The sequence below is a fragment of the Typopeltis vanoorti genome, chromosome 13 (assembly GCF_054136105.1).
Source record: "Typopeltis vanoorti isolate ZY-2024b chromosome 13, IOZ_Tvanoo_1.0, whole genome shotgun sequence".
Classification (NCBI taxonomy): domain Eukaryota; kingdom Metazoa; phylum Arthropoda; class Arachnida; order Uropygi; family Thelyphonidae; genus Typopeltis; species Typopeltis vanoorti.
The window spans coordinates 19,086,660-19,109,389 of NC_143561.1; the positions used below are offsets into that span (position 1 = coordinate 19,086,660).

General features: G+C 37.1%; 1 protein-coding gene across 1 annotated transcript in view; it reads right to left on the bottom strand.

The window, feature by feature from the left end:
- Nucleotides 1-22,730, bottom strand: part of LOC150099970 (rac GTPase-activating protein 1-like) — a 196,729-nt gene that overhangs the window by 32,083 nt on the left and 141,916 nt on the right. Inside the window, exons 9-10 of the mRNA XM_090402719.1 lie at nt 12,424-12,658; nt 2,079-2,261 (exon numbers count right to left, since the gene is read on the bottom strand). Coding sequence (XP_090258845.1) covers nt 2,079-2,261; nt 12,424-12,658 — 418 coding nt within the window. The remainder of the gene's footprint in view (nt 1-2,078; nt 2,262-12,423; nt 12,659-22,730) is intronic.

Sequence of the window (22,730 nt, forward strand, 5' to 3'; positions counted from 1 at the left end):
AGAGTAGATCAAGGAGAAAGAGCGGATGACCAATGAAAAAGCTTGCTACTCAGTTATAAATGGTGACAGGTACCACACCACAAGATGGCAATTTACTAAATAGGTCTCAATGCCACACTCAAATGTTCTGGAAATGTCAAGAGCAACAGCACATTTTTTCAAACTTTTCCATGGCATGGTCAGTGATGGGTGAGGTAAGCTAAGAGGTCAGCTGTAGATCTAGAGTGGCAGAACCATTACTGGTGGTCACTGATTATCTGAGAGGGATCAAAATATTGCAGAAGTTGACTGTTGAGGACTTTTTCCACTGTTTGGAGGACTGAGGTAAGATCAGTTAGTAGTTTGATAGCAGGTTTTATCTCCCTTTTTTTGGAATAAGTTGAATATATGCTTGCTGCCATGCACTGGAATAAGTGCGGACTGAGTACAAAAGATTGAAGAGATAATAAATGACAGGTATAAATTCTGGAGCACAATGTTTGAGTACAACTGGAGAGATGCCATCAAAACCAGAAGACAAGTTCTATTTAGCATTCTTCTGATGTCTTTTTGCTGAAAAATCAAGGCATATGAAGCTCTGTTTCTGTTATGGTAAGAGATAATTTGCCCTGGTCATCCATGTAGGAGATGGAGGAAGAAAAGTGAGGCAGAAGGTCAGCTTCAGGTACTATTAAAGAAGGCACAACTTCCATTTGGACAGGAAGCAAGTTTTCTGCTATTGACCCTCAGGAAGTCAGAGTTGGATTTTCTGATAGCCATTTTGCATTTATTATGTGCTTCATCATAGGATGAATATGAAGCTGGGGTTTTTATTAGTGCAAGCTGCCTGTGGTATGCAGAACTTGTTGTTTCAACTGTTTTGGTACATCTTTTGTTGAACAATGGCTTGGAAGGTGGGCAGGAATTTTGGATGCAATTGAAAATGAAGGCCTTCATGCAGGTGAGGATAATTTCTGTAACTAGCTCAGAGCAGCTGTCTGGATCAGAAGAGTTGAAGTAGTAGTTTGACTGTGGAAAGGAAGAGCAGAAGTTCCAGAGGCAAATGATGCTCTGTGGTGCTAAGTGGCCATCACACTTAGCACCTTTATAGTGTTAAAGAACACAAAGTTAGGAGTGGCTGGCAGGAAAGCATTCTGAGAGAGAAAACTTGCATGAGATAGAATATGACCAACTAATTCATCATGAATTGAAATGCTATCATTAAATTCATGTGCTAGATATTCAAACAGAGATCGTTTCAACCAAAAACATATTCTTCTGACTGCAGTACACAGCTGCACTGACCTGCTTTGAATCCAAGTATTTTTAACCAAGTACACTACCATTCTTCAAATGATCAGCTGATCTGCAAAGTTGTTTGATGTATGAAATGTATGAATAAGTCAGAAGTCCTTATGCTACATAAAAACAACCAGGTGGGTGGACTGGTTAACCAAGTGGATAAAGGCTCTACTCTCCAAACAACAGGCTCTAAATTTATTTAAATCCCACAGTAACACAAATGCTTATGAATGTCTTTAGATGGCAAATGAATTTCAATATGTTAAAATGATTCCTTTTAATGAAGATCTAAAGTAGCTTGAAAAAATGAATCATGTTTAGAGTCAGCAAGATTTTCAAATTATTTAATTGTAACCCGCCTATGGTATTAATATACAATAAGCTGACACCTTTCATGGATGAAATCATCATTAAAAAAACATATCAGGCCATCTTAATATGCCAAGTAATTGCTAATTTCCTTTATCACTTAAGATTTGGAGATCAAGGGAGGATCTCTGCTCTATGCCTCTTCTAACAGAACTTCGAGAAATGTTCTTTTGAGCTATTATCTATAATAGCCAACGTCTATAATTAGTCACCACCAATTTGCAGCTTTAAACCTGCTACACAAACTATCCACCCTCCATTCCTAGTTTTCCATATTGTGGAAAACAAGCTCCCAGTATCAGTATTTTCCACCAACTAACCTAACAATATTCAAAAGATAAATATATAAATTTCTTCTATCTTTCTAGCCCATTTCTAGCTCTCAACCTGTCGTGGATGAGATGTATATATGAAACAGAGAAACTCACCAGATTAGGCACTCCCTTTCCTCTTAGAAACCTTTCTTTCAGGTCTTTCACATCTTTATCCATCCCTGAAATTCTGTAAAGGCCAACTTCTGTAACACCTCGAGATTCAACTTCATTGAAACAATGAACTAGCACAGCTGGAACCATAGGCGAAGAAGCAGGAGTGTAATCAGCTATAGTACCCTGATGTGGTTAAAAAAAAAAAAAAAGGATTATATTAGTTAGCCAGATAATGCTTGCAAGCCAAGTGTAATTTAAATTCAAATTATATTTTTATCATAACATCACAGCTAATCATAAATAATTTCATACACTCCATATTATGATTTTTTATTTATTATTTATTAATAATTAAGTAGTTATTATTTATAACTACTGAAAAGTTTCAACTAGATCGCAATAGGCACAATGCTTTCTGAAGAAAATTTACTATATAGCTATAACAAATATTACTATAGTCCCCACAAGTTTGCTGTAGTAAGTCTCCATGTTTATTTTATTGTGTGTCATTTATTTGGAAAAGAATCTAGGTTCAAATTCTATGATGAAAGAAATTTCTAAACCTTTCAAACTACATATAATTTCTAACAACTGGTCAGAGAGTACACATGGGTTTCAGCCACAACACAAGTGTTTCTGAAATTTATATATCAATTTGACAATGATTCTTGTTAATGAATATAGGAAAAATTATATCGATGGAAGTTTTTTCACTTGGCTATGCTACCAATTACATATTTGGTTTAATCCTTTATTGTAAGAAAACAAAGTTTGCACCGGGTGGTATAAGTTCTAATCACTTGCCTTAGTATCCCATAATGAAAAGCACATACTCTTAGGATATGTGTTTTGCTTACACTTGGATAAAGGATTAAACCAAATATGTAATTGAAAAATTATATTAGTCAGTCAAATTTTTAATAACATTTATATATTACTACACTGAATCTGTATACATAATAGGGTAGCAAAAGAACTATAATGCATCAAAAATTTCATCATCATCAAATTCCTGCCATGTACTCTCAAGGAGTGTATAGGATATGATAGTACTACATGAAAAATTTACATCATTACTAACTTCCTATCTACAATTTTTCTCCAAATTAGTCTGTTACTTGTCAAGATGCCAACATTATCAGATATTATATTTCTATCATCTAAGGAACTTTGTACAGTATCAATCCACCTATATCTTGGTCTTCCTCTGGGTCGTTTTCTTGCCAACCTGGCAGAGAACACTTGTTTTGCTAATCTTTCCTCACCCATTCAGTTTAAGTGGACCATACCACCTTAGAATAGCTCTGCTAACAAATTCCTGGATGCTGACAATGTCAGGTTATTTCCTAATATCCTCATTTTTAATATGATATTGCCATTGATGCCATCTGTTCACACCTCTAATCTTTCTCAGGACTCTCATATCTGCAGTCTCTAGTTATGGTCAAGTGTTTTACTTCTGACGCAGCTCTCGGATCCATAAATTAAAATTGGTTTGAACACTGTTACACTTGTATTTGTTTGAACACTTGTATACAGCTAATTTAGTGTTCCGACTAATTTCAATCTTATTCATAGGAATTTATTCAATTGACTTCCTACCATACCAGCTTTGTTGATTCTATTGTCTATTTCCATATTTAATATAACATCTTCAATAAAAATTGTGCCTAAGTAGGCGAAATGTTTTCCTTGTTCTATAGGTAGGTTCATCATTCACAATGCAGTTGACATTTTCAATGTTTCTGCCTATTTTCATTGTCTTTGTCTTTTTAATGCTGACCTTCATACTATATCTATTACAACAGTTATTGAATTTAGTTAAGGAATCTTGCAGACTTGTAGTGGATTTATTTAGAAGTATAACATCATCAGCATAAAGCAAAGAGCTGACATTAACATCTCCAATTCTGATATCACGTTTAATACCACTTTCTTTCATAATGTGATCCATATAGATAATATAAGAGAGGGGATAATGTACATCCTTGTCTCACACCAGATTTAACATTAAACCTTCTTCCTGTACTTCAGGCAATTCTAACTGCCGACTTACAACTCAAATAAAGACGAACTATTGCTTGATATAATGCCCCATTGACACCATATAACTGTAGCGTATTGAATAGCTTCTCTCTTGACACCTTGTCATATGCCTTTTCCAGATCGACAAAACTTAAATATAGATCTTTGTTATATTCCCATGCTTTCTCAACTATTTGTCATAAAGTGAAGATCTGATCCTGACAGCCTCTATTTGGCCGGAATCCAGCTTGTTCTTCACCAAGCTTTTCTTCCACAATTCTTCTCAACCGTTGCTCAAATATACTTGCATAAATCTTGCCAGGAACACTCAGTAGGGAAATATCTCTGTAATTCTCACTTTCAGTTTTATTTCCCTTTTTATATATGGGTACTATGAGAGCTCTACTCCAATCATCGGGAATTCGTCTCTCGGTCCAAAACCTTGTGAACTATGCAGTGCTGCCACTGTAAGACTTTTATACCACCATACTTCATTACAGCATTTCTGGTCGAATAGCATCAACTCCTGCTGCCTTTCCACATTTCAAGCCTTTGATGGCTTTTTCTACTTCACGTATGGATATGTATTCCTGATTGTATGCCTCGTGTTTTTTACCACTGTGCTATCTCTTTTTGTTTCATTTAGCAAATGCTTCATACTTCAAGGATATCTTTTTCTCCCATTTTCATGTCACCTTTATCATCTCTAACTCCTTTACAGCTCTTTCTTTCCTCCATTTCTAAGCTTCTTCAAATAACTCCAGAATATTTTACCACCTTCTTGATATTTATATTCTATGTTCTTGCCAAAGTCCTCCCATGACTTTTGTTTTGCTAGTTTTACACAGTGTTTTGCTTTCTTACATTTGTCTCTGTATTCTCTAAGAGCAAAAGCTGACTTATTTGCCAGGAACTTATGATATAATTTCTTCTTTTCCTTCACTGCCTCTTTAACTTCCTGTGTCCACCATGGAGTTCTGATTTTTTCTATCCTTGCAGACAACCTCACCACATGCCTCTGTGGCGGAATCAATCAGGGTTTTCTTCAAGGCTTGCCACTGAATCTCCAAGGTTTGGTTCCTGTTCTCAAACACTTTCATTTTTTCTTGAATAATCTTTGTGTATTTTAGTCTACAGTTCACATCTGAGAGCTGCTCAAATTTTATTCGCTTTAAAACTTTCTTACATGTTATTCTTTTCAATATGAAATTCAATTTTAATCTGCTCAAGCCTAAATAGTGATTGCTTCCAATTTCAAATCCTCTGTACACTCTGGTGTCCTGCACCAGGGAGAAAACATTACTATCAACAATAACATAGTCAATGAGACTTTTCTTATTCTCTCCATGTGAATTTGTGCACATTTTTATGTTGGAACATTGCGTTAGTAATAACCAGTCCATGTACTGAGCAGAAATCCAACAGGTATTTGCCATTTTATTTACTTTGCTCTTTTCTCCAAATTTTCCCAAAATATTTTTGTATGTCTGACAATCATTTCCTACTCTGCTATTTAGATCCTCAACAAGGACCAACTTTTCCTTTTTCATTGTGTCAGTTGCTTTTTCTAAAGCATCTAAAATTCGTCCACTTCTATCTTAGTAGAACCTTCTGTGGGATCATAGGGACAAATAAGTCTCATTGTCCAGTTCTCCATTCTCATATTTGCTCACATCACTCTACTTGAGACTGCCTGCTATTCAAGAAGATTAGCCTCGTATTTAGTGTTGAATACTATGGCTACTCCTTCTTTTCCTTGATTGTCATTGTCTGAATATAACATTTTGTATTTATTGCTCAGAAAGATCTCACCAGTTTTGTCTTTTTTTGTTTCAGTCACCCCTATTATGTCGATCTGGTACTTATCTAATTCCTCAGCTAGCTCCATTTCTTTGCCATTCAGGCTTCTTATGTTGATAGTATTGATCTTTAACTCTGGTGATGTTGAGTTCGGGTGTGTTTTCAGATTTGTTCCAGTAACTGACTTTTTGCTGTTCGCTCTGGTTCCCTGGGGAAAACAACGGGGGCACTTGGTTAACGGGGTGATGCCCCAGCCGGCATGAAATTTTGTCATGTTGTACCATCCAAAATACATCAAAAATTTTAGTTATGAAATACAATTACACAGCCACAACAGCCTGGCTGCCTAAATGTTTGGCTTATATAAGTGATTTATATATATTGTCTTTAAGTGGAGATGACTTTCATCGCTTGGTATGAGATGACCATCCTGCTTATTGGAGGCCTGAGGTGGCTTGAAAAAACTCCATGTTTGCTCTTTGATGCAGGGTTTTGCAGATTATGTAAAAATAAAAAAAAATTATAAAAAAAAAATAGAAAAAAATTGTTAGCCCACCCAAGGTACAAAATGTACTATAGGTTACCAAATAACCTTTTGTGGGTGGTGCAACATAAAGTAGTAGGCTTAAATACATAAAAGAAAAATTGTGATGATTATTTTTTTATCACAAACATGGAATTACATTATTAAGGAGAAGAAGGAACCTGTTGATGTGCCTTATAAATAGTTAAAGGTTGTAGTCTCTGAATAAATCAAAGTAAAGACGGTTTTTTCCAAAGAACAGATAGAAGGAATGAAATTGGAGTAGTTGGTAAATCTGATGTTCAGTGCTTGTACTGTAGTTCTCTGAGATACATAGCAAAGGGATGTATATAGTCTGGTGGATGTTACACAGGATTTCCCAACATGGATAAAATCAGGCAGGTTTATTTTGACTTTATTCTGTTTGAGACAGTTGATGGCATTGAAACAACAGAGATGACGCTTTGCATCAATGTAGATTGGTGATGTTCTAAACACAGGAGTTGCTGATTGCTTGATGGTGGTTAGAACCAGCAGAAGGTACGCTTTCTGGAAGAGGCACAGACCTGTGATCCATAATTCAGTGTTTATTGGATAAGTGCTTAACAGAAATAGAGCAAAACACACTGATTTGTATCCCCAAGGAAGACAGGGAGCAAAGCACTTATTCTTCACATGAGGTAGGAAAGTTTTTTTTTTTTTTTTTTTAATGGTAACTGAAATTGTTCGCTCTAGTCTTTATAGCAAGTCAGAATAAATACTATATGCTAGAAGTTCACACAGCCTTTTGTGGTAAAGATCTAAACCCATTTAGTGTCTAGGTGCAAAGATGGTAAATGGATTGCTGCCACTTTCTTTTTATGATCCTCATACTGCATAAATGACAACATATGACAAAGTCAACAACATACAGGGAATTAAAACTTTTTAATGAAAAATGTAGTTACCTTCCAAGAAGAAGACCAAAGTTGTGTAGGTCTTCTAGTACACTGAACTTCCAAACTGTTATATGTCTTTTCCGTGTCAAAGAAAAACATGCTAATTTTTAAGAAAGAATTTCTAATATGTTAAATGATTTTTATGGAGATAGATATGTCTTGGAAAGAACACTGTCTCCAGAAGCCATAAAAGTGGGAGATGACCATTTTTTTTTTCAACTGTTAACAGTCATCATGGATACAGCTGATTATATATCTAAAATTTCACTGTTATTCTTGGATTCCTCTACTTATACTTCATTAGATTACGATCCTACTTGAACAAATCATGAAGAGACCAACAATCTTTTACAAAACATACCTGCATAGCCTACAGTCAAAAGAAAAAGTTGAAATCAATGCACCCTTTAGCTCGACTATATGGAATGATATTTAAGGAATTTAACTAATATTTAAGGAATTGACAGCGTATACTAGAAATATAGATTAAATAAACTTTAATATATACCTTCCGATATTTCGGCGAACGTCACGTTGCCATCTTCTTGGGAACTTACTATACAGACACGTGCACACAAGTACTAATAACAGCAAATGAGACTGAAGCTAGGAAGCTAGCGTTTCCTAAAGTCCTGATGGTGCCCCTGGCGGGCTATATTGGTAGTTCTTGGCCTTTGGGCTGAAGTTCTTCTGATAACAGTTTCCCAAATTTGGGGCAGTTTCATGCATCCAAATTTGTTGAGGTTTGGCATGTTCCTAAGGGCCGAGGCTGATTCCATGAATAGTCTTTCATACTTGAACTTGCTGCGGTGTATTACTGTGGCTTTCTTCCATCTTATTCTGTGGCGAGTATCCAGAGCGTGGTCTGCAAGCCCAGAGTGGCTGTACTGGTAAAATCGGATGTAATCCTTGTGTTCTGAGATTCTGATATTTGCTGTCCTGCCTGTTTGGCCAAAGTAGGACAGTTTACAGCTGCAAGGGACCTGGTATACACCAGGTAGGTCTAGGGGAAGTGGTTGGTCTTTGGTGGAGCGGATAAGGGTTGCCAGTTTTCTATGTGGTCTGTAACAGGTGGTCAAGTCGTGTTTTTTTAGGATTTTATTGATTTTTTCCGAAGTGCCTCTGATGTAGGGAATAGTGATAGATTTAGAGTAATCTTTTTTGTGAAGGGGAGGGGGTGGTGGGTTGTGGATAACTGGGTTAAGTATTTTTTGGATTTTTTGGAGGGGGTAGCCGTTGGCTGAGAAAGTGTCACGGATGTGATTTAGTTCAGTGGTTAGGGCTTGATCATTAGAACAGATTATTTTTGCCCTGTTGAATAATGTTTTAATCACTCCATATTGTTGTGAGGGGGGGTGGTGGGATTGTTGGTGAATGTATCTGCCTGTATGGGTGGGTTTTCTATAAACTGAGAAAACCAAGGTTCCATCAGGTTGGCGGGTGATTAGTGTGTCTAGGAAGGGGAGGTTATTGTTTTCCTCTTTTTCCAGGGTGAATTTGATTCTAGGGTGTTGGTTGTTCAAGTGTGTTAGGAAGGAGAGGAGTGAATCCGGGCCATGTGGCCAAATAGCGAAAACATCATCAACGTAGCGAAGCCATATGGTAGGTTTTTGTGGGGCTGAGTTTAAGGCTTTCTCTTCAAACATCTCCATGAAGAAGTTGGCCAAGGGTGGGGAAAGTGGTGAACCCATGGCTGTCCCCTCTATCTGTTTGTAGAATTTTTCCTGCCAAACGAAATAGAAGAAATGGAAGAAAGGACAGCCATGGGTTCACCACTTTCCCCACCCTTGGCCAACTTCTTCATGGAGATGTTTGAAGAGAAAGCCTTAAACTCAGCCCCACAAAAACCTACCATATGGCTTCGCTATGTTGATGATGTTTTCGCTATTTGGCCACATGGCCCGGATTCACTCCTCTCCTTCCTAACACACTTGAACAACCAACACCCTAGAATCAAATTCACCCTGGAAAAAGAGGAAAACAATAACCTCCCCTTCCTAGACACACTAATCACCCGCCAACCTGATGGAACCTTGGTTTTCTCAGTTTATAGAAAACCCACCCATACAGGCAGATACATTCACCAACAATCCCACCACCCCCCCTCACAACAATATGGAGTGATTAAAACATTATTCAACAGGGCAAAAATAATCTGTTCTAATGATCAAGCCCTAACCACTGAACTAAATCACATCCGTGACACTTTCTCAGCCAACGGCTACCCCCTCCAAAAAATCCAAAAAATACTTAACCCAGTTATCCACAACCCACCACCCCCTCCCCTTCACAAAAAAGATTACTCTAAATCTATCACTATTCCCTACATCAGAGGCACTTCGGAAAAAATCAATAAAATCCTAAAAAAACACGACTTGACCACCTGTTACAGACCACATAGAAAACTGGCAACCCTTATCCGCTCCACCAAAGACCAACCACTTCCCCTAGACCTACCTGGTGTATACCAGGTCCCTTGCAGCTGTAAACTGTCCTACTTTGGCCAAACAGGCAGGACAGCAAATATCAGAATCTCAGAACACAAGGATTACATCCGATTTTACCAGTACAGCCACTCTGGGCTTGCAGACCACGCTCTGGATACTCGCCACAGAATAAGATGGAAGAAAGCCACAGTAATACACCGCAGCAAGTTCAAGTATGAAAGACTATTCATGGAATCAGCCTCGGCCCTTAGGAACATGCCAAACCTCAACAAATTTGGATGCATGAAACTGCCCCAAATTTGGGAAACTGTTATCAGAAGAACTTCAGCCCAAAGGCCAAGAACTACCAATATAGCCCGCCAGGGGCACCATCAGGACTTTAGGAAACGCTAGCTTCCTAGCTTCAGTCTCATTTGCTGTTATTAGTACTTGTGTGCACGTGTCTGTATAGTAAGTTCCCAAGAAGATGGCAACGTGACGTTCGCCGAAATATCGGAAGGTATATATTAAAGTTTATTTAATCTATATTTCTAGTATACGCTGTCAATTCCTTAAATATTAGTTATCATGTTTAACCAGCGTATAAGCCTCTCAACACGACTATATGGAATATACAAGGCTGGCATTCTTAGACTGATCACAGATGGCATATGTTCACCAACTTATCTATTTTTAAAACATCTTACCATCTTCTAAAGATCCACATCAAACATATGAACTCCATTAAAAACTGACAACATTTGTACAAAAACCATGGGAAATTTCCAGCTAGTCTGGATATTGTATCTTTGTTCACCATTGTTCCAGTAGATGAAGTCATGAAATTTATAGATGATCTGTTCCATCCTGACACCTGTCACTTTTTAGGCATTGTTTCCACTCTTTTTCAGATGGAATAGGAAAATTTACAAGCAGTTATCCAGCCTTTCAATGGGAAGCCCTCTGTCTCCTCCATGTGCCGATGTATTCATGGAAAACTTGAAACAACATTTCCTCACACCTACAAACAAAAAAACTTCAACTTGGTGGAGATGGTAGTAATGCTTTTATCATCTGGAAATACAGTGTTACTGAGTTCCATGATTTTCTTTCATCTATCAACTCCTTCCACAAAAAATAAAATTCACTTTGGGAGAACTTTAAAATGAAGGAAATTTACCTTTCCTAGATGTTTTAACTTCCAAAAAAGCTGAAGGAGGCTTCTCTCTTGGTGTATGCCGCAAGCCCACTCATACAGGTCGTTATTTACACTCATCCTCATTGCACCGCATCACAAAAACTAGGTATTATATATACACTAAAAGAAAGCAATCTTTATCACAAGAGATGAAGAAAAACCAAAGAAAGAATTACAGTCTACTCCAACTACTTGTGTGTAATGAATATTCTAAGGAACTTGAACAAAAAATACTATTCTAAACTCCTGCTCCATAACAAAATCCCAACATTCTCTACAGAACTTCTGTTTCCATCTCTTACATTGATAGACTCGCTCAAGATCACTAGTCTCCTCAAATATTGTGACATGAGAGTGGCCTTCAAGCCCATTTTATCTACACAAGGTTCGCCTAAAGACCACAACCTTTTCTACAAACATCCTAGGGTTTATAATATTCCATGTTCTTGTAGCCTTTCTTACATAGGGCAGACATCTAGAAGTTTGGAAATTAGACAGACAGAGCATATTGGAAATGTTAACGAAGACAGAAAAGAGAGCTCAGACCTAGCTTTTCATCCCCCCCCACACACACACAACATTGGATGAGATCAGAGCTCAATGCCTTACATAGAGGGAAAACTTCACTACTTGTAACAACAAAGAATCTGCTATGGCCATTCGTTCATAAAACACACTCAATAGGAACCAAGGATTGATCCTGTGTGATATTTGGAAATCACTCATTAGATCTTTCTCCACATCAGACTTTGTAGACAACTATCTTGCACAGATCAATGAACATTATCTAACCCGTGCCAAGTCCCACGCTCCATGGGGTTTCCGTATTAACTTATATTGTAATGGTTAATACCTATTCTATATTTTATTAATGTTATAGTTCATGTTAGTCTTTTTATTGTATTTTTGTTTGTCCTAACCCAGAAGAAGCCACACGTATCCATGGCAAAAATAGTCATTTTTTTTTGTTGTTACAATCAAAATAAACACATTGTATTTCTCTTTATTATAAGTATACAGCTGTATTAATTTATCAAAAATCTAGGAGGTGGTCATTTTATGACCAATTCCAACTTCAAACTATTTGTACTCTGAAGATTCTGGGTATAATGCCCAGAATCTTCAGAGCTAAATAAATATTTAATGTATTCCTCTGCTGTTGTGAATTAAGTTATGAATTTCTGGTAATTCCTCAAGTAAATTAAAATGTAACCCAAACAAAGATTTGGGTTGCAGGACTTTATGAATTAGAAAAAACAATGAATTACCTCCAGAAACGAAAAAGAAATAAGATAATGATAAAGGAAAAAACATTACTTGTGATGGTTGTACTAATGAATTAGATATTACATATTCTCTATATTCTGTAGCCATTCCATTTAGTTTCTAATGCAACTTAATATTTTATGCTATATATCTGAAGTTGAACAATTACCATCACGCCTTTATTACAAGGGGTGTTAGCTGTAGGTACACAAGGAAGAGGAACCTGATCTTTGCATTCTGGATGGCAAGTGGCTTTGCAATCTACACATTTAAGAGCCTGTTTGTAAAACTTGATTCGTCGACCACAAGGGAAACATGTTTCTGGCTTAATAACAGTTTTTGATGTAAAAGCATGGGGTCGACTGTTCAGCTTTCCTGCAGAACTGAAGTGACGAATAGGAGTACTGAAAAAAATATCAGGGTTGCTTCAGATGCATGTAAACAAACAAACAAAAAACATTTAAAGCATGACATTTAGTTTTAAAAATTTATTAACCAGGCTACTGGCCAAGACGTCTATAGATGTCATGGATATGAATTGCACATTAAAATTGTAATACCACTGATATTACATTGAAATATATGATAGATACGAAGCATATGAGGATGCATATTTGATCCATAATGGCCGGTAAAGTGGTTAATCAACATCAAAATAAAATGAAACACCTATAACAAATTTCTAATGGCACTTATGGCATAATGGTTATTAGATAACATGTATTCACAAGAATATAATAATTTTATTACTGCAAACATTTTGACCAAAAATTAACTGATCATCATCAGTGCATCAGCATAATCACAAGTAAAGTTAGAACGAAGAATATTAATCCTATTTATAGAGCAAAGCCACATGCTAGAATGCCATCTAGTGAGGTTACAATAAAATAAGATTATAATTAAGGCCCAAATTTAAAATTAAGTTATTTGAAATAAAATGAAATTTAATTAGATGATGAAATGAATGACACAGCATTCGTTAAATTAAATAAAAATAAAATTAATTCAAATAGGGGAATGCACTATTGCTTGCCATTTATGAGGATGAGACGCTCCCAAATCTTGGTGAGGCAGCCATTCAGATTTAAATTTGGTTGCTGTAGAAGTATCTCAGCACTCTCTTTAAATAACCGCTCAAACCTAAACCGATGTAAAAGACACGTGTTGGACCATACAGTATTGTGGTCAGTGTCCACTCCATGCTGAACAAGGCCAGATTTTTCAGGTTTATTGTTATTTATAACACTGGTGTTCTTGTAGTTTGTTTTCAACAGAACATCCAAAGTACAAGCAGAAGCACTCATACTGAACTTGGTAAACACAAGAGGGAGCTGTTTATCTTTCGTCGATGGTAACCAAGAGGACATTTTGTTCATAGAGAAAAATGTAGGAACTAAATTGCATCTTTTTGGGATCTCAGCAACCTTCTCAGAGATGTCTGTGATGTATGGGATAGGACTTTCTGTACTGGTTCAGGATTCTTGGCAATGGACTTGTAAGAGTCCAAGATGTGTTTAAATTTCTGTAGCAAGATGCAATGGATGGTTTTCAGTTCTTGTTGGAGAGCTTGGGAATTAGATAACATGTGCTCTGTCAAGCAAAAATTTGGAGATGCCTATTTTTTGAGAAGGATGATGTGCTGAATCTTGTTGTATGTAGCAGCATGCGAAGGTAGTTTTATAATGAACAAAAGTAGCAAGTATTCCAGAATGGGTTTAGGAAAGCAGGACATCCGAGAAGGCTAAATTCCCATCCTTTTCTTTTTCTATAGTGAAGTTGATGCATAGGTGAAGGTTTTTGATTTTGGTTAAAAAGGTAAAGTAAAAATTCTTTTGAGTCTGGCCAAATGGCAAACACATCTATATATCAAACTCAAAAGGAAAGTTAGGGTTGTATTATGAAAAGAATAAGGATTCCCCAAGATGCTCTAAAAAGTAGAAAATCGCAAGTGCAGGTGACAAAGGGCTTCATAGTGGTTCTTTAAAATCTGTTTATTTGTAGAAAAGTCAAGCAGTCTGGAGGGAACTCATCTGATAAGTTGGAAAGAGTGTCAGCCAGAAGTACACTAGTAAATAAGGATTGAATATCAAAGCTAACCAATGAGGTCTGTAAACTGAAGGGTTAGATTTATTTTTGTCAGAAAATCTGATAAGTTCTTCAAAGAGACGTGTATGGTCAGTACAGGAGCTTAAAAGATGAGCTAAGAATATGGCTAAACAATAGGTGAGGGAGTCTATGCAGTGCAATATGTGCCTTTAATTTTTTTATAGTGCCTTCATTCCAACTGATCTTTGTTGAGTAAGAAATTAAGTTTGTTAAGTTAGCTGTTGGTAGGGTTCCTAGTAATCTCCTGGTAAGTAGACTGATCTTGTAACAGAAGAGAAACTTTTTTTTTGTTGTACTCTTCATTATGGTGAGATTGTTATTATGTCTCAAGGATTTTAGGGCCTTGATTCAGATAGAGATAAGTTCGGGGAGGAATTTTAGCTCCTTATGTTCTTCCAATGAACTGTTACAGAAGAATTACAACATATTAATTCCACTTTTTTTTTATCCAATGGTTTTAAGGATTCTTTATCAAAAGAGCTTTTAACAGTCATGGTCTCTATCTCTTTATATATAAAAGAAATAACTAATATTCCTATCCCTTATGTGCAAGACATTAGTGAATGCATAGCAAAAGTTTTAAAACCACTGAATATTTTTGTTTCCTTTTGTCCCATCAGAAAAATTACCATTCTCACTTCTTCTAAGGACAAGCTTCCACCTTCAATGATCCAGGAGTCTACCAGATTCCTTGCTCTTGTCGGTTTCCTTATTTCGGACAAGCAGGAAGATGTATGAAGAACACAAGTGCTATATTAAATATCAAGAGACTGAACGGTCTGAACTTGCAGAGCATATATCAACACTAGACACAAGTTCTTTGTTCTTCATAAAAGTTGATTCCTCATGGAATGGCTTTATAAAGAAACATGTAAAACTTTACTTCATCGGTAGATGGCCGCTGGAGGGATTCATAGTCATTTGTGCTTCTTGAGAGCTCCTGATAAGATAAGTGTTATTTTAAGTTATCGTCGATAAATTTACTTGAATATTACGTAGTTTTGTTTGCCTTGTGTATCTTAGTGCATCTGTTTGTGTGTTTTTGGTGTTTCATTTTATAATTTTATAAAATACGTAGAAGTAAGTATGGCTCCCGTATGAAGGAAAATGGCGACCAGTAATGATGATTCGCCATCTTTATTCAAGAACGGTAATATAAAGCAGATGATTCAGTGTACTATCTGCGAAATGTATGCTTTGTGGAGTGTGGTCGGAGTATGGTTAGATGATAATAAAGGAGTGAATGTGTGTAGAAAAGAGGAATTAAAGTGCATTTCGGGTCGTGAGTGTGATATTTTTGTCAAACTTCAGAATGACGAAAATAGTGATATGACAAGAAATGGCGAGGTTGTACCAGAGAACTGTGAGGGTGTGAATGTAGAAAGTGTGAATGATAGTATTAATTCAGAGCATATTAATGGTTTTACAGAGAATAAAAAAGATGAGATAGATGCAATGAGTGAGATCGCATTGTTGAGTGGAGCGATACAAAGGGCAAAACGGCAGCTAGAGCGTATGAACAAAAGTCGACTGAGTGAACCAGCCAATAATAAAAAGTATGATAGGAAAAATAAGCGTATGAGTGTGAACATAAAACAAAATGAAGGATAGAGTGCTGTATGGAGACTCGTTAGTACAAGGTGTGTTAGTAGAGGATTTGACAAAATCGTACCAACCTGGGGCGACCATAAAGGATGTAACTGAGTCAATTAGAGAGCAAAAGGAAAGGGTGAAAGAAATGATTGTTGTGGCAGATACGAATGATTTGGAAGGAGATAAAATGGAAATGTGAACATAAACAAAATGAAGGATAGAGTGCTGTATGGAGACTCGTTAGTACAAGGTGTGTTAGTAGAGGATTTGACAAAATCGTACCAACCTGGTGCGACCATAAAGGATGTAACTGAGTCAATTAGAGAGCAAAAGGAAAGGGTGAAAGAAATGATTGTTGTGGCAGATACGAATGATTTGGAAGGAGATAAAATGGAAATGATAGAGGACCTGAATGAATTGTTTGAGGTAGCAAAAGAAAAGAGTGAGAGAGTTAGAATGATTAGTTTTTTGCCCCGGTATGACAGTGAAATGCTTAAAAGGAAGGCCTTAATTGCAAATGACTTTATGCGCGGGTTATGTATGACGAGTGGTGTGGAATTTGTGGACGCATGGAGTGAGTTCGATGGGCGAAAGGATCTATATAAGATGGATGGCTTGCATTTGAATGGATACGGCGTAAGGAGACTCGAAAAAGTGTTGCGGAATGTAGTGGATGTGCAAAATCAGGGAAACTAGATTTATTAACGGGGGGGGAGTAGATATACAGTCCTTAGGGAGGCAGTTGAATGTATGAATAAGTATAATATGCCCGAGCGAATAAGGACAACAAATCAGAATGGGATAGTTAATATAAGGCATCAAGGTAGGGTTGGGGCTAATGGGGGGGGGGGTCTTAAATTCATGTACACTAATGCTAGGAGTATTAGGAACAAGAAGGAAGAGTTTTTGGCCATGGTTGGCACTTCCAGACCACAGGTTATTGGTATTAGTGAATCATGGCTGACTGTAGATGATATAGCTAGTGGGATTGAATGTGATGGGTATGGTGTGTTCAGGAATGACAGGGAGAATAAAATGGGGGGAGGAATATTGTTGATGATAGCTGATGAGCTGCAGCCAAGGAGAATAGAAGTTGAATTGCAGGATAGAGAAAAGAGCACATTTGAGGCCATTTGATGTGAGATTGTGGCTAGCAGAACAAAATATACAATTGGGTGGACCAGGTGATGGAAAAGATGGTGGTGACAGTATGCACAAGCAAATAGAAGAAATGAGTGGAAGGAGGGTAATTATTATGGGAGATTTCAACTATGGTCGCACCGATTGGAGTGAGGAGAGAACACACGGGAGGAAGGAACTGGATTTTATGCGGTTATTAAGGGATAACAATCTGCAACAGCATGTAATGCAAAATACTTGGGGTCAGAGAGTGCTCGACCTAGTAATTACATCTGAGGATTTGGCTGTAACAAATATGACCACACTGCCACCAATTGGTGAGAGTGATCATAGGGTCTTGACTTGGGAGATGGCTAAAGGTGTGGAATTTACAATACATGTGGAATTATCGGGCTGGAAAGTAATGACAAGCTTAGGAGTTTGATTGGTTCAGTGCCATGGCATGTACAACCGCAAGGACTAGAAGTTTATAGCGCATGGGAGGCAGTTAAGAAGTGTTTGCATGAAGCAATGGCTAACTGTATACCTAGAGTCCGAATAATAAATCAAGTAGGGGTTAAATTGATGAATAACACCATTAAGCTTGAGCAACAAAAAAAGAAACAACTATGGAGGGAATTTAAGGAGAAAGGTGACCGGCAGGCACATGAATGGTATAAAGCACAGGCCAGAAGGGTAACGAGTGTGGTAAGAAAAGCAAAAAAGATTACGAAAAAACATTGGCCATGCAGGCTAAAGAGAATCCTCAACAGTTTTTTCGATATGTTGCAAGTAAAAGAAAAATTGTATATGGCAGAATGATTTTAAAGAATGCCGATGGTAGGGAGGTAACTGAATCAGTTGATATAGTTGAGTTACTGAGTGAGCACTTTGCAAGAATATATCATCCAGGTGGTGACATTGCAGAAACAAATGAACCAGTAGATTATACGGGAATTGTGGTGAATGAAGTGGAGGTGAGTAGTCTATTGCATAACCTCAATGTCAATACATCTGTGGGATTGGATGGTATACCAGCTCATGTCGTACGAGAAGCGGCTAAAGAATAGTCAGTACCCTTGACCATTTTGTTTAATTTGAGTCTCGAGTCTGGGTTAGTCCCGAGGGGGTGGAAAGAGGGGAAAATAGTTCCACTGCATAAAGGTGGTTCCAAGACTGCTGTTGTAAATTGCCGACCGATTAGCATATCAGGAATCATTGTCAAGGTTTTAGAGAAATGAGTCAAGAAAAGAATACAGGATTCGATAGATGAAAATGGGATATTGTATGGGGGACAACATGGTTTTGTGAAGGGTAGATCACGCCTCAGTAACTTGCTCACGTTTTATAACATAGTGACGGCTGAACTGGATAAGGGTAATGGGTTTACAGTGATTCTACCGGACCTTGCCCACATGGAACCCTAATCAGTAAACTGGAGCAGATGGGGATGGATATAGGATTGGTGAGATGGATAGGAGGGTGGTTGATGGAGAGATACCAGAGAGTGGTTTATTCAGGAGTTGAGGCTAAAAGACGGCTTGTGACTAGTGGTGTGCCGCAGGGCTCTTGGACCACTGCTTTTCAATTTGTTCATCAATGATATAGGAAAGGATCTGAGAGGAAGTGTTCACTTGTTTGCTGATGATGCAAAGTTGGGTAGAGCAATTGTGAGTGCACAGGATGTCAAAATTTTACAGGATGATTTGGATAGTTTGGAGGACTGGGCTAGGAAAAATGGATGTCAATTTAATGTGGCAAAGTGTAAGATTATGCACTTTGGGGTGAAAAGAATAGCAGCAGTATATCACATTGGTGGAACCGCACTCCAGGAGATTGATGAGGCCAGGGATTTGGGAGTGTTGGTGGATAGGGAATTGAAGTTTAGGGGACACATTGCAAAAGTGGCTAAATCAGCTCATCAAATCACTTGGCTTCTGAAAAATACTTTAACATGCAGAGACAAACAAGTTGTTGTTGCTCTGTATCGAGCCTTGATAAGACCCGATCTGGACTACTGTGCCCAGTTATGGGCACCAGGGTTTCTTCGTGATGGGGAGGAAGTGGAGAGGATCCAGAGACGAGTGACCAAGATGATAGCAGGTCTATGAAATGAACCTTATGAGAAGGTTGAAGATTTGTGGGTTGCAGAAATTGGTCGATAGGCAGAAAAGGGGTGATATGATTGAGACATTCAAATTACTGAAGGGTTTCTATAAGATTAATCCAGAAGATATTTTTGAAAATAGGACTGGTGGTGGGAGGACTAGGAGCCATGCATGGAAGCTGGGCAAGAATGTGGTTGACAAGGGTGTTAGAGCTAGGTTTTTTACTTGGAGAGTGGTGAATGAGTGGAATAAGCTGCCAGAGTCTGTTGTGGGTGCTACAACCGTGAATGAGTTCAAGGCAAGATATGATAGATACTGTGTGAATGTCGAATAGTTGTTCTTGACATGATGATAGGGCCTCCCTAGATGAGTCTGTCGACTCCTTGAAGTTGCCCGGAATAATAATAATAATAATCCTCCTAACTTAAACAGATCTGATGGTCTATGTTTATCCCCTTTGTGGGAGATTAGCTGATTTAAAAATTACTAACTTTATTTTGTCTAAATTTATGGTTTTTTTAAAGTTCGGGTTGTATTGTGAAAAGAATAACGATTCCCCAAGATGCTCTAAAAAGTAGAAAATGGCAAGTGTAGCTGACAAACTGCTTCCAAAATCTGTTTATTTGTAGAAAAGTCAAGCAGTCTAGAAGGAACTTATCTGATAAGTTGGAGAGAGAGTGTCAGCCAGAAGTACACCAGTAAATAATGTACTTCTTTTTTAATAAGTAAGACAAGTTACTGAACTTTTAAGTTATCTCACATTAGCTACTTAGGTGGCACTTTTTTAGAATTGACTGTTAATGTTTAATTGCCTTTATGTGTTCTTGTACTGAAGTTGCCTATGATACTTAGGCGAAAATTCTCATCCTCATCATCATCAAATTCCTGATATGTACCCTCAAGGGGTGTACAGTATATGATAGTACTACATGAAAAATTTACATCATTACTAACTTCTTATCTATAATTTTCCTCCAAATCAGTCTGTTACTTGTCAAGATTCCAATATTACCATTATCAGATCTTATATTTCTATCGTCTAAGGCAAGTAGTCTCCAAACTCTTTTTTGATCATGTACTCCCAAGACAGAAAAAATAAATAGCGCGTACCCCCCCACCCCAATTGATTAAGCAAAAATCTATTGTAATAAGTATTATAAAGAGGAAATATGCCTTGTATCATCATATAATAATTAAAAAAGCTAGATATTTTTACACATTATTTTTATTATTAACAGCTTACAAACATATTTATTACAATATTTAATGTGAACAATGGCCTTGCATTTCTTTCATAATTTCCTGAAATTCTGGTTTGATGGCTTCTGATACTGTGATACCAAGGTCTGGTTCCAAGTTTAATTTATTTCGATACTTGGTAATTCGATAATTAATACAACTGTGGTGTCATCTGTAGATAGCAGGATAACTAAGCAATTTTCCTTCTCTAGTTGGGCTTGTCAATACTAGGATGCTCTACAAGCAATGGCAATGATAAGAAGTAAGAGATTTATTCCCAAGTTTTAAAAAACATGACAGCTTTGCCATGTGCACTACTCGCAAATTTAAGTTTACAGGATCTTTATAGCATTTTTGTCTATATTAGATATATGTTTAATTGATGAAAGAAAGTAATATTCTTTATCTTTAATTAATTACTTAATTTTTTCCCTATCAATATAAAACTTTTTTGACGTCTCCCCACATATTGACTCGCATACCACCTGGGGTACAAGTACCACACTTTGGAGACCACTGGTCTAAGGCACATTGTACCATATCAATCCACCTATATCTTGGTAATACTGGGTCATTTTCCTGCCAACCTGGAAGAGAACACTTGTTTTGCTAATCTTACCTCGCCCATTCTGTTTAAGTGACCATACCACCTGAGATTAGCTCTGCTAACGCATTTCTGGATGCCAACAATGTCAAGTTCTTTACTAATGACCTCTTTTTTAATATGATACTGCCATTGATGCCATCTGTTCACACCTCTAATCTTTCTCAGGACTCTCATATCTGCAGTCTCTAGTCTTTGGTCAAGTGTTTTACTTCTAACCAAACTCTCACATTCATAAGTTAAAACTGGTTTGAACACTGTCTTGTATACAGCTAATTTAGTGTTCTGACAAATTTCTCTCTTATTACATATGAATTTATTCAATTGACTTCCTACCATACCAGCTTTGTTGATTCTGTTGTCTATTTCCGTATTTAATTTACAATCTCCAGTAAAACTCGTGCCTAAGTAGCCAAAATGTTTTAGTTGTTCCACAGGTTCCCTGTTCACAACAAAGTTGATATTTTCAACAATTCTACCTATTTTCATTGTCTTTGTCTTTTTAATGCTGACCTTCATACCATATCTATTACAACAGTTATTCAATTTAGGCAGGGAATCTTGCAAACTTGTAGCAGATTTATTTAGAAGTATAACATCGTCTGCATAAAGCAAAGAGCTGACATTAACATCTCCAATTCTGATATCATGTTTAATACCACTTTCCTTCATAATGTGATCCATATAGATGATGAATAACAGAGGTGTAATGCACATCCTTGTCTCACACGAAATTTAACATTAAACTATCTTCCTGTACTTCCTGCAATTCTAACTGCTGACTTACAACTCAAATAAAGACTAAGTATTGCTTGATATAATGACCTATTGACACCATATAACTGTAGCATATTGAATAGCTTCTCTCTTGACACCTTGTCATATGCCTTTTCCAGATCGACAAAACTTAAATATAGATCTTTGTTATATTCCCATGCTTTCTCAACTATTTGTCATAAAGTGAAGGTCTGATCCTGACAGCCTCTATTTGGCCTGAATCTAGCTTGTTCTTCATCAAGCTTTTTTTCTATAATTCTTCAAAACCGTTTCTCAAGTATGCTTACATAGATCTTGCCAGGAACACTCAGTACGGAAATACCTCTGTAATTCTCACATTCTGTTTTATTTCCCTTTTTATATATGGGTACTATGAGAGCTCTACTCCAATCATTGGGAATTCGTCCCTCTATCCAGGCTTTCTGAACAATGCAGTGCAGCCACTGTAAGACTTTTATACCACCATACTTCATTACAGCATTTCTGGTCAAATATCATCTACTCCTGCTGCCTTTCCACATTTCAAGCCTTTGATGGCTTTTTCTACTTCAAGTAGGATATATATTCCTGACTGTATGCCAGTTGAGTGTTTTTTTTTACCACTGTGTTATCACTGCCCTTTTCATTTAGTAATTTTTCCCTACTTGAAGGATATCTTTTTTTCTCCCGTTTTCATGTCACCTTTATCATCTCTAACTTCTTTTACAGCACTCTTTCCTCCATTCTTAAGCTTCTTCAACAACCTCCAGAATATCTTGCCACCTTCTTGATATTTATTTTCTATGTTCTTGCCAAAGTCCTCCCAGGACTTTTGTTTAGCTAATTTTACACAGTGTTTAGCTTTCTTACATTTGTCTCTGTATTCTCTAAGAGCCCAAGCTGACTTATTTGCTAGGAACTTTTGATATGCTTTCTGCTTTTCCTTCA